At 33.3% G+C, this 13,870-nt stretch overlaps 1 protein-coding gene across 1 annotated transcript; it reads left to right on the top strand.

Moving 5' to 3' along the window:
- Positions 1 to 4,993: 4,993 nt before the first annotated feature.
- HELRODRAFT_167386 (hypothetical protein) lies at positions 4,994 to 7,452 on the top strand (the record flags this gene model as incomplete). Its single annotated transcript, XM_009012895.1, has 2 exons — positions 4,994 to 5,665; positions 7,411 to 7,452. The coding sequence occupies 2 exons, from the start codon at positions 4,994 to 4,996 to the stop codon at positions 7,450 to 7,452; spliced, it is 714 nt and encodes a 237-aa protein (XP_009011143.1).
- Between the last annotated feature and the right edge of the window lie 6,418 nt (positions 7,453 to 13,870).

Here is a 13,870-nt window from a genome sequence, read left to right as displayed (position 1 = left end):
CATGTAACAGCAGAAAGACAGGGGCATGTTACATTTAACAAATGAAATAATGAATAGTAACCACACTCCATCAATCAGTTAATCTGCATTCTCATTTTTTCTCCCCTCTTTCACTCACTCACACACACACAAACACACACACACACCAACACACACACACACACAGATGAACACACAAACACAAACATTTTCAAACACTTACAGAAAATTACAGACTCACAAATAAATTTGCATTTACACACACATTTATCTTTGCATCATCACGCTCACACACACACACCACACACACACAGATACACACTTACTTTTGTACACTCACTCCTTCTTTCTTTCTCTCTCTCTCTCTCTCTTTCTCTCTCTCTTTCATACACACATACACATATTCAACATTTCTACAAAAATTTCTGCAAACTTCGAAACCATTCAACCGTGTAAAAATCTCTATCTCATCTGATAAAATGTGCACTTTAATTCAACTGCTCGAACTTAAATATGCTCATCATCTCACAAACACAGACTTATAAAAAGACACATGCATACACACACGGTTACACATATACACACATACATACACGCACATTCACGCATCCACATGCTAACATATACACTTCTATTTTAATACAGGGTATCAACATTTATTAAATAAAAGACCGATTTATATTGCATACAACAAACAAACCAACAAATTTTTCTATTATTTTCCCACATACACCACCAACACATTTTGTATCACCACACACGCATCTCACACACACACACACCACACACACACACACACATGTACTAAAACACACACACACAAAACAAACGCGCATAACTTGACTACATCGCACTTGCAAATATATGCAGTACAGTTGTTTATACATTCTTGTTTAGGGCTTCCCCTAGTATGAATTATTTTTTTTATTCAATGGCTAACAATTTTTGAATGAATTTTATTTTGTTATTATTATTTTTAGAAAATATTAATTAACAACAAAATATGCTCATATTGTTGGTCGTTTATAAATGCTATGTGTGTTATAATCGTTTTGTAGCTGTTATACAAGATGACTTCTTATACGAACTCTAATATGTTCATCTTGCCTTCTTATTAATCTCAACTCCGTTCCGTTATGAAGACCGTCATGAATAGCAAAAATTTCAGGCATAATAAGACTGTTTCTGTAATGTAAACTCTAAATTTGTGTAGCTGTGTGTGTACTAATCATAAAGAAACTCTCCCTTTTCATTACCATTGTTACGAATATTTATCAAAAAAGGATTATTTACTCTTGAATTCGGTTTAACGAATATGAAATTTTCTAAGTTTCTAACTCATTTATGCTTATAGGATGTTGAATTCACTCCAAGGTACAAAATGTAGTAATTTTTTAAAACGAAATTTTGAAATTTGATGAAGTTTAATTAAATTCATGTTCTTAATAGTTGAACTTAAATGATAAATCAATTAAGATGCGACAGGAAGAAATAAATTGCAACAATTAATTAAGCAATTAAAAAACGTTGATTAAATTTTATTTTGAAAAAATAATAACATTTAATTAAATATTAAATATGCGTTAAAAATAATTTTACTAAAAAAAATTTTTGTGAAATTCTTTTTATAAATCTTGACATCATTGCAGTTGATTTATGACTTTCTCAACGGCATAAACGAAACAAAATTTTTCAAGAAGGTTAAAATTTTCAAATAGAACTTACATTCTCTTCGGAAACACATTTTTTAAATAGATATGCTATCTTATTTAACGTTATAAAGCACCTTATCACGTAAACAACAAACACTGTCTCAGAGCAAATACATACACACACGCATACACACAAACACAAACACACGCATACATACATACCACATGCCCCGACATATAGTCATCATAGTTGTCTCAAAAACCATCCTCTACCAACATAGTTTTTGCAGTCTGAAACCCAAATTTGTGCATTTGTGTGTGTGTGCATCTCTTTTTTTAAATACTTTAGCTTTTAAACCATAATTTTCTTACCATGACGCACGCAATCGTGCTAAATCAAATTTCACAAATTCAAATTTCAAATTATCATAAAATTGTATTTCACGTAGCGTAGCAAGAACGAAATCACGTGCACACTTACACAAACACAAACACACGCAAACACACGTGCACACACACTATAACTATGTATAAAAAAATATACAACACAACATAACGAAATAATCTTAAAACCTGCTACACTGGGGAACTATTGAATGACTCAAGCTGACTTTTGAAACAAAATATTCCAATATATGGAAAAAAATGAAAAGTTTTGAGTAGCATTTTATTTTGTTGATACACATTTGCGAAAACAAATAAAACAATTCATTGCGCAAACAGAGTTGATTGAATGGCAACGCTTGTGTAAATAAAGATCGTGATGGGATGTGACCAAACCAACCAGCCAACCAACCAGTCAACAACCAGGTATGCACGCACAAACACACACCCACCCACACACCCACCCATCCATACACACACACACACACACACAAACAAAAACACACATACACAGCCACACAAAAACACACATACACAGCTATAATTACGCAAACATACACACACATAGAATTATAAACGTTTTATATTTTATATTCCTTGTTTTAAAATGATATTTGCATAAACATCCGCTAGAAAAAATAAAGCACCGAACAACACACGCACCACAAATACACACGCACACACAGACTCAAACGCACACACACACACACACACACACAGACTCAAACGCACACACAGACACATACGCACACTTTCGTACACACACATATACAAACTTGAAAATATTTATCGAAAATCAGTGCAACTAACACCCATACAAAACTGAAAATCCAATTCGTTGGTTGGCTACCCTGTTGGATTATTCATCTATTTAACCTTATGTATAATACTTGTATGCGTGTTCACTGTTTATCACCACTTGTGGCTTAAGTATTAACAATCCTTAAAGGGATCTAACAAACGACAGAACGGACAGACAGACAGACCAACAAACAAACATTGATTAAGGTCTAAAAAACTAAGGCCTAAAAAAGTGAAACTAATAAAAGCAATAGCGTTGATACATTTTTATTAACCGGTTCCCAACTTGATCATTTTTTTCATCGTTTTTAATATCAACAGGCTGGACCGGGAAACACAGCATTGCCTATTTCATCTCGTATATGGAGTTGTTTGATATGTTTTTTTCAATATTATTTGTATTTTTTATTCTTATTATTAGTAGTAGTGGATTAGTACTAGCAACAGCAGCAGTTGTAGTATCAATTGTAGCATTTGTATTAGTAGTAGCAGCAGCAGTAGTGGTAGTAGTATTAAAAGTAGTAGTAGTAGTAGCAAGTGGTTGAGGCAGTAAAAATTGCAACAGTGTTATCATTCTTCAGTTTGGCGTTAAATATTTCTTGGATCTGACTCATTTACATTGTGTCATAATTTTTTTCCACTAGTTGGAATTTTTCATCAGCTTTTCAACAATTTTTCAAAATTAAAACAATGGAACTGAGAAAAATTATTAAAAAAAAGTGCAATAAAATAAATTCTTGGAACGAAAAATAAAAAAATTCAATTTACACGTAATTCTTGAGATGAAAGACATAAAACATGATGACCCAAATTTAGAACACACATTAACACTCACATATACTCACTCACACACACACACACACACACACACACACACAAACGATAATTTAGAGTCGGAAAATTTTTATTAGCATTCATATGCAGCCTATAAGTAATGGAAAACTATGATTTATTTGCAAACTGCGGCTTGAGAAGATTTTTCCAATAAATTTTCTTAGTTGAGAGTTTAATTTTTACCGCGGAAAATAATGAAATACAAAAAAGAAAAACATAAAAATAAATAACTATTAATATAGATAATAATGGTATTATCGTTATTAATGTCAAGATAGATAAACTGAACCAATAAAATGCAGAGTTTTCATGGATGACAAATATATTTTAATCAATAAATATTTACTAACATCTGAAAAACATTAACACAAACATCATCATCGTCATCACTTCTCAATATAGCATGTACTTTTATCATTACAACTGTTACTGCCATTATCATTATAAATACACAATCACCATTGTGTCATCATCATCGTTGAATTTTTTCTAGAAGGGATATAGACAATGTTTGTAAATTTTTTACACGTGACGTTCATCAAATCAGCACTTGACATAAACACCAGAAAGTCATTAATGACGTTTTATTATTGAAAAAGCATTCAAAATTTATTGCGAAATTATTTTTATTTCATAAAAATTGAGATGACGTATGAAAAAATCTACGCTAACATTATACGGTGATCTTAAATCTTTCAATTGTGACAGCTTTATTAACAACAATCGAACACGCTTTTGAAAACATTATCAACATGAAAAACACAAACAACCGCATGAAAAATTATATATAAATAATAACCCTTTTTAATAAATAAAAACAAACAGAAAAAAGTCAAAAACCTCAAAACGCTTGGGTTTGTACATCGTCAGAAGAATTTAACATCACAAGACACACATCATTCTCAAATGAATTCCACAACAGTAAAGTTATCAACATCAAAAACAGTTACAACAATATTTCAACCTCCACTAGCAGTAACATCAACACTTCCCTTATAAACAACAACTAGACAGATATTAAAAACAATGAATCCCAACATCAGGTTCTATAGTACAGAACATGATGTTGATACGGCATAAACGGCTTTCAAATACACACAGTAAACCAAACCAAGTAGTAAGATATTCCACAACGATATTTCTCAGTTACGATCAATGAGAGTTACGGCGACCAAATTCGCCATGTCTTCACTAGCAAAGAAAACAACATCAACTGATGCAACATCAATAAGGGAAACAACAACACCAAGAGAAAGATAGTTGAGAATCGTCGTAACGACATCAGTCACGCTAATAGACAGCACCGTTGATAAAAGATATCTGTACTGCACGGGCACTGATCAATGAATACATCATTCTCACTCAAATCTAAAATACCAACGACAAATTCGTCAACAACGACAAACTCGTCAACTGCAGCAAAGTCGTCGACCGCAACAAAACCGTCAACAGCAGTAACGACAAAACCAACATCGATTTTGAAAACGTCGACGACAGCCACCAAAGCAACTACAAAAACTTTTCCATCTCCTCCTCCTCCGGCCACACTATTGTACTTCAAAACAGCCATCTCCATTGAAAGCTCTCCACTTTCCAGTAACAACATCAACTACTGCAACGACATCCTTAACATCAACAACAACATCAACAACAACAAAAACAGCAGCAGCAGTAACAACCGCTACAACAACAGCAACATTTACGACAAGAGCAACAATAACGTCGACGACAACATGCAACAAGTCAGCAGCATGTTTCAACAGCGCAGCAACAGCACCGGCCACAACAATTCGGGTGGTGGTAGTGGAAGTCTCTACCGGAACTGCAAGCGAACACAAAGATCAGGCAGTAGCGGTAACGGCAGTAGCAACAACAGCAGTAGCATCAACAACTCGTCCAGCCACAAATATATGTCAAAATCGTGCAAAGCCAAGATAGCCTGCCTCTTTGTCGTCTTCATACCAACTGTCGCTTCGGTAGCTATGGCGATTTTGTGGTCTGTAGTGCTTAACACGGTTAGTAAGCTAGCGTTGTATGATTTTAAAAATGAAGTCAGATTATATTTGTTGAAAATAATAATGAAAAATTTGTTAATATTTATTGTCTCAAGTTTATATAAAACGTACAGTTGACGTTAATTTTGTCTATGAGGATGATGACGATGATGAAGTTAACCAGATAATGACGTCACACTTGACGATTGTGATGTACCAGATGGTTACATGACGAGGACGACGATGATAAAGATGAGTAGGTTAATGATGACATCAATACGAATAATAACGATGATGCTAGCAAAATAATGGTGACATTAAGTTAGAGACGACGGAAATCATCTAGGCACGGCTAATGATGATGAAAACAATTTTGACGATGACGACGACGATGTTGACGATAACGATGAATATGACGTCACTGATGACGACGACGATGATGATAATGGTAGTCGCTTTTTCTTATTTATTTGTTCCATTTGCTAAGGGAAGGCTAAGCTTACTTAAGGTCTTGTAAAATGATGCTACAGATGATGATGATGATGTTGTTATTGATGATAATAATGATGATGACGACGACGATGATGATGACGACGATGATGTTGTTATTGATGTCGATGATGATGATGATGGTGATGATAATGATACTGATGATGTTGATGTTGTTGTTGACGATGACGACAACGATGATGATGATGATGATGATAACGACGGTGACGATGTCAGTATAAAAGTAACAGATTTAACAATACTATAAAAATTAATGGCGTCATTAATAACATGTCTGCCTGTGATGACGATGATGACGTATGCATGACGTCACTGATGATGATGATGATGGCGATACACCACGCTAATGAAGATGGTTAAAATAGTGAAAAAATTGTAAAAAAAATATTCTGCAGCTCTGAATAACTTATCTTAAATAAAAGATAAAGACAATATACAGATAATGAAAGGTTCTTAAAGTCTTTTACTTCAAAAAATTTTATTTTAACGAGTTCCTAATTGACTGATCGAAGCCTGAAAATGATATTGAGAATGATTAATACGATGATATCAACAAAGATGATGGTGATGATAATGGTGATGGTGTGATAATGATGATGATGATAGCGATGGTAAAATTAATAAAGCATCAGTAGGTTGACATGTGGTGTAAAACAATTTTCCTCACATAATTTGTGTAAGAGGAATGAACATTTGAAGCCAATGCCGACGATGATGATGATGAGTTAGTTGATGATGATAATAATATCAATGATGATTATGATTTTGGCAAAGCGATGATGATGATGATGATAATAGAATGCGGTGAATGATGATGATAATGATGGTGATGATTTTGGCGGTAAAATGATGAAATTCTTGATGGGAGTAACTTGTACAAATGTGACAAAGTCAAGGACGGTTAATATGTAAGAAGGCGCAAAATATGAGGATGATGATGATAATGATATGATCATGATAATGATGTAGCGACGTTGGTAATGATGACGTAATCATGATAATAGTCACAATAGTTGAAATGTTGATGAAAGTTTCATTCAAATAATAATGTTACGACAAAACAGCAGAAAATTTAAAATCTTTCAAAATGCTCTTCTATTTTTTTGACTGGTTAAAAATATGTACGCATTTGTACACAAAAACATGTACACATAAGTACAACAAAGAAGCACAAACTAATACGCATACAAACATGAATACAACAGCAACAAACTACAAAAACATACAAATGACCATACAAATGACCATGCAAACAGCAGCATGCAAGCAAACATGTGTCCGGTGATCCATTGCTGTGATTAATTTTGCAGGGGTTAATAAATTAAGAGGAAGAAAGAATTAGTGTAATACTGCTTCTGCCTGCTTGCACATCTCAATGAAAATACCTCACAAATGATATCTCTCCAAAATAGAATAACTTTTTTCCACATCACAAATTTGTGGTTATGATGCGGACCACAAAAAAATTGGTGGCGATTATGACGACCACAGAAAAAATTGTGGCGATTGCGACAACCGCTAAAAAATAGTGGCGCTGACTGATCTAATAATTAATGAATATGTTGCTTATATAATGATGAAAATGACACAACAGATATAATGATGATGATGATGATGAACAAATTTTTCGTTATAATATTCCCACGATTTTTAGTGATAATTTTAGAAAGATAATGATGGCAATTATTGTAAAGGATATTGTATTGTGAGTAAAAAATGAACGTAATCAAGACTACGATTGAAAATTCATCAAAAGACTAAGATTGCTACATGGTCAATGATGATTGTAATGAAGATTGAATAAAATAAAAAAATTTGACAAATGAAATTGTACAATTTTTATCAATTTTTGTAAAAAATCTTTTATATTTTTTATTTTATTCACTAAAAAAAACCTCAAAACTTCAGTCAATCATAAATAACATATAGCAATAGCATTATCTAAAGATATCACGGCTAATCATGGCTTAACATAGTCGTTATCATCATACTCACATACATCATCATCATCATCATCATTATTACCACCATTATCATCGTCATCATCCTTATCATCGTCATCATCATTATCATCGTCATCATTACTATCTGTATCATCGTCGTTATTATCGTGGAATCGTCATCATCATCGTCATCATCATCGTCATCGTCATCATCACCACTTATCAATGTCCGCTGACTGAAGGCCTGCCATGTATAATTACCTTTCTCAATAAACAGTGAGGAACATATTATTTTTTTACCATTATTATTTACATCATCATTGTCGTCGTTATCATCATCTCAGTCATCATCATCTTTGTCATCATAACCTTCATCATCATCTTCTTCGCCGTCATCATCTTCATCCTTATCATCTTCCTCATCATTATCTTCTTCATTATTATCTTCGTCATCATCTTCTTTGTCCTCATCATGTTTGCCATCTTCTTCTTCGTCGTCGTCATCTTCACCTTCATCATTTTCATCATCTTCATCTTCATCATCTTCGTCGTCATCATTTTTGCTGTCTTTAATATCATGTCACCGCGAGCACGATAACATTCCTAATAAATGTTATTAAGGATCGTTATCTTTGTTATTAATGATTTTACTATACACATTCATGTATGTGATAGTGTGTTGAAGTGTGTGTGGGTGGGTGTGCTAATGTATGTGTGATTGTACGTAAGTGTGTGTGTGTATGTGTGTTTGTGATGTGTGTGTCTGGTATGGTGTTATTATGTAGTTTTTTTTCTGTCGAAACGCTCGACATCCAGCTTCAAACGCCCTGAAATATTCTGTCCTCACACAAATTCCACGTGGTTTAATTATATATTATTTTTATACTCAACATTTTTTTTTCAAGTCAGAAAACTAATTCTTCTCTGAAACAAATTTTTAATTACAAAAATATATAAACATGGAGACAAGAACAAACACACTTGTGTATGAGTATAAATGTGCGTGTGTGTGTGTGAATATATAAAAAATGTTTTTTTTCGTCAAAATAATTAAGAAAGTTTTTTAAATAATCTTTTATCAAGCTTTGTTTAACACACATACATACATTTTCATACACATAAACACACACACAGTTTTACACACACACATACACAGACATACACAGACAACCATTTATATTTTATTATGTAGATGATAATTTAGGTTAGGAGGTATAAAAAAATAGAGGTTGTATATAGATATGTGTTATAGTAAGCAATTATAATGATAGTTAAGTTATAATAGTGGTTCACGACGAGACAGCAAATTTAAAGACATAAAGCAGCTTAATATAAGATAATATATTGTATAATTAATCAGAGCACTTAATACTTTGTATAATAAGAATGAGGTGACACACGATAGGAACTGACTGGTTAGAAGGAATGAGACAACGAGTTAAGCTCTATGGAACAAGGTCTTCTGGTATATAATAGCCGAGCACTTGAGTAAAGTAGAGAGTTATCAGTTATCTCTTAAACACTTTTAAGGCTCAACCTATTCTAAGACATTTTCGTTTGATTTCGATTAATAAGATTGTAAACACTAACTGATACTCAACACACGTAAATCGCTAATTAAAGTCATCTATCATTATTTTATATACATGAACAATATCGAGTTTTTTTAAGTTGAGCAAGCGAGTTTACAGAAACAGAAAGAATTCCCCAAGAACAAACTATGTTGTTCGTTCAGAAACCGTCGTAGAACGGTGAAAAGTGAGCAATATAACAATAATTTGTCTGTATTTACATTATTATGTTTTTAATTAAAAATATAAGCTGAAAACATGCCTGCTACTCGAATTACTACCTAGCTGTTGAGAAAATTCATTCCATCTTTGTTTGTCAGTTGGTTGGTCAGTTGGTTAGTTGGTCAGTTGGCTGGTCCGTTGTTGCTGGTTGGTCATATGATTGGTCAATGGTTTTTAAATACTTAATTAATAACAAGAATCTAAAAATAAATTAGATAATGTGTAAAAGTGTAATGTGTAAAAGTAAAAAATAAATTTTCCTCCAATAATAATCTAAGGATCGCGTTAAAATCAGAGGATAATAACGCTAATTTATATTCGAACCGGACTCTAATCTTTTTCATTAATAACACTCCTGGGGTTAATTTGAATGAAACTTACTCTTGCAACAAAATACATAGACCAACACACAACCACACACACACACACAACCACACACACACACACACACACACACACACTCACGCACACTCACGCACACACAAACACATAATAATACACATACGTATATCTTATTTCTTTTTCATTTCTTCTTCTATTTTTGTTTGATATAGTATTTTTTATTTCTACACTGGCAACTCTCTGCGTTTTTAATATTTTCCCCGATGTATTCTACTATGCTGGATGACGCACATTCAGGCTTTGACTTTTTTAAATACAGACAAACAAATACACACACACACATACAGACAAACACACATACGCACACACAGACAAACACACACGCGTACATACAGACAAGCACACACACACATGCACAGGTTCATAAATAAATAGAAAAACATATCAACGCATACCGATGGCCATATATACAATATATCAAATATTTTGGAAGAATTATGCAGCGGGATTACCTTGAGGTTTCCCGCTATCTAAGGGTCGCCTGGTTGGTTGGTCAGCTGGTTGGTTGGTCAGCTGGTTGGTTGGTCAGCTGGGTGGTTGGTCAGCTGGTTGATTGGTCAGCTGGTTGGCTGGTTAGCTGGTTGGTTGGTCAGCTGATTGGTTGGTCAGCTGGTTGGTTAGTTTTTGGTTGGCTAAATGGTAGTTGAGTGGATTGGTAGAGTTGTTGACCATTTGACTATGTGATTGGTTGGTCATTTGATTGATAGCTTTATTCAGTAGTTTTGTCGACTGACTGGTTGATTGGTTGGTTGGTTGCTTGGTTGAATGGCTCAATCGTTTAGATGAACATTTTGTTTGAATGGTTGTTTGGCTTGTCGGTTGTATTTCTCACGAAACCTCGTGTGGATTTGTGAAAGATTGTGCTGCCCATTTCCGTGAGGGTAACATACGAGTCTACACAAAAAAGGTGAAGCATTTAAATTCTATATATAAATCATTCCGCATGTGATGTCCTTATAAACAACTTTATAACAAACGACGTCAATCATTATGCGTATGTGCTTATCTGCAACAATTCATCAAATCCTTGCAAACAGCATTTATATGCAATTTATTTTAAATTTTCACAGACGCTATTGAACACAAGACAAAAAAGAAATTATTCAAACTTGAATCACGTATTGATTAGAAAACAATTACAGATTGGCAAAAATTACAAAAAACCTGTATAAAACATCGAGAATTCAATCCACCTGATGCAAATCAACCAACTCGATAACTGAATTTCTAAATAAAACTGACCACACGCATACCTTGCAACATTAACGAGATTGCATGGACAAACAACTGCACAGTCAGGGAACTGTTGCATCTAATCCAGAACGCAGAGCCCAGCACCTCTCTACAAACACCGACCAACGCTGTATGCCTTTATTAAAAGGCCCGTCAAACTGAAGCATTACTTCAATTTGTCAAGTGGTGCGTACACGAACATTCTTCTGTTTTTTCTGCTGCTAAGTTGGTGTTCATATATTTGTATATTTTCCTGGGTAGTATATGAATTTTAATGGTTATTTATTAAATGGTTAGTGCGGTTTCATAAGAAGGAATGATTTTAAATTTAAAGAAAGTTTAAAAGAAAAAAAATGCGCATATGACAAACGAAATGAGCGATTGTTGTGTCTACGATCTGCGGATGTTTTCAGCTGCTTTTACTTTGAAACCTCTATAAAAAAATATTATGAAATGGAAAGAGAAAGGAGTTAAACATGACAGCGGCACACGTTAGCGTGCTGCATCGAGCATCTCACAGGCAGGAAAGAAATTGTTGGCACCAACATAAAACAAGCGAACGACCCACTTTGGTATTCTAAAAATAAACAGACCAGATCATAAATTTACACAGCACGCCACATAATGTATGCAGGTAGCCATACAAACCCACAAACGTACATGCTAACAAACTCCCAATTCTCTCGTACACTCCCTTCATCTTGCTAACTTTTTTCTCTATATTTCATTATTTTATTTTTGTTTTTAATTTCTCCGTCTATGTATCTCTGTCTTTGTCTAAATCTATGTTTCTCTGTCTATTTCTAAGTCTATGTTTCTCTGTCTATTTCTAACTCTTTGTCTCTCTGTCTATGTCTCTCTGTCTATGTCTTTCAGTTTATGTCTTTCTGTCTATGCCTAAGTCTATGTCTCTCTGTCTACGACTCTCTGTCTATGTCTAAATTTCTCTGTCTATGTCTAAGTCAATTTTTCTCTCTGTCCCAGTCTCTCTCTCTAATCATCATTATTTTTCTACATCACATATACAAACATACATAAACACAATTATAAGCACAATCCCATCTCTGACATACGACCATAAAAATGTAAAAGTATGGAGCCAGCAGAGAAAAATAGTGAGTCGCACATAAATAAAATTTTACGAAGCCAATCATAAATTAATGCTAATATACAGTACAATAAAATTGCACACAGTGCTCGCAACATGTTTGACAATGTCTATTATGGAATTTTTATCGAACGATACGTAGGAAAATCAGACAAAACTTAATTTTTATTTAGAAAAAAATGGAATTAAACGAGTGTATAAAGGCAACGTTATTTTGGTTATATTTTAAATTTTTTTTTTAATTTAGTCAATTTGTAAAAAATATGGTAATAATGTTATAAAGTGAATGTTTATTGAGGAAGAAAACAGCTCTTTTTTTTAAATTTGAGACCATTAACATTAAATAAATTATGTGAATTCACGTTTTTATATGATTGGTAACGATAATCCGCAATCTCGTAAATACATTAGGTTCGCCTTCTAATATATGCCAACATAACTGCAAATACAGATCGCCCAACTATCTTATTTTTCTTTTTCTCTCTTATCTACTTCTTTACCAAATTACTTAAAATTGAAAAGAATTTGTTTCTCTATATTTTTAGACGTGAGCGATTTTTTTCTAAAACTTTTTTCACCTTTTTAAAGTTATTTTTATGCAGTAATTAAGATGAAAATGGTCTATTCTATTGAATTAATGTCAGTAATGTCAGAAGATTTTTTCAAACCTAACGACTTTGTGCCGAACCAAAAAACACAGTTATTTTGTTGTGACTTACATTTTACAATGAGTGAATTTTTGTTTTAACTTGGGTTGTTATTTAAATGATGATTTTTTTATAAATCTACTTTTTTAAAATTAACGAGGTTAAAAACCTTTTTCGCCGAAACGTATTTCTAGAGTTTTTCCTTCCTTTTAATGTGAGATCGATTGATGAGCAGCGACTGAACCTCGTTTTTGAGTTTACTTGAAGATGATTGAATGGTTAGAGTCTGAAAACAAATGTTGTCTTTTGTGAAATGTTTGTCATACGGCTAAAATTAAAAATTTATACGCGTATGGGTTCGTTAGTGTGCATACTCACATTTAAAAACCTACAAACTGAACAGCCTACACAAGTACACATATACAAACATATACTCGCACATATTACACAAACACACACCACACAAACACACACACACAAAAACACACAACCCAACACAGTGCAGAAAGACTAATTGACAAAAGGATAAAATGAATGACCATATTAAAAGAACATGCCCAAAGATTTACACAGAAGTACAACGGGGCATA

Source organism: Helobdella robusta (genome assembly GCF_000326865.2).
Source record: "Helobdella robusta unplaced genomic scaffold HELROscaffold_11, whole genome shotgun sequence".
In the NCBI taxonomy this organism is placed as follows: Eukaryota; Metazoa; Annelida; class Clitellata; order Rhynchobdellida; family Glossiphoniidae; genus Helobdella; species Helobdella robusta.
The sequence above is the reverse complement of the archived record's forward strand: the minus strand, read 5'-3'. Positions and strand labels throughout refer to the sequence as shown.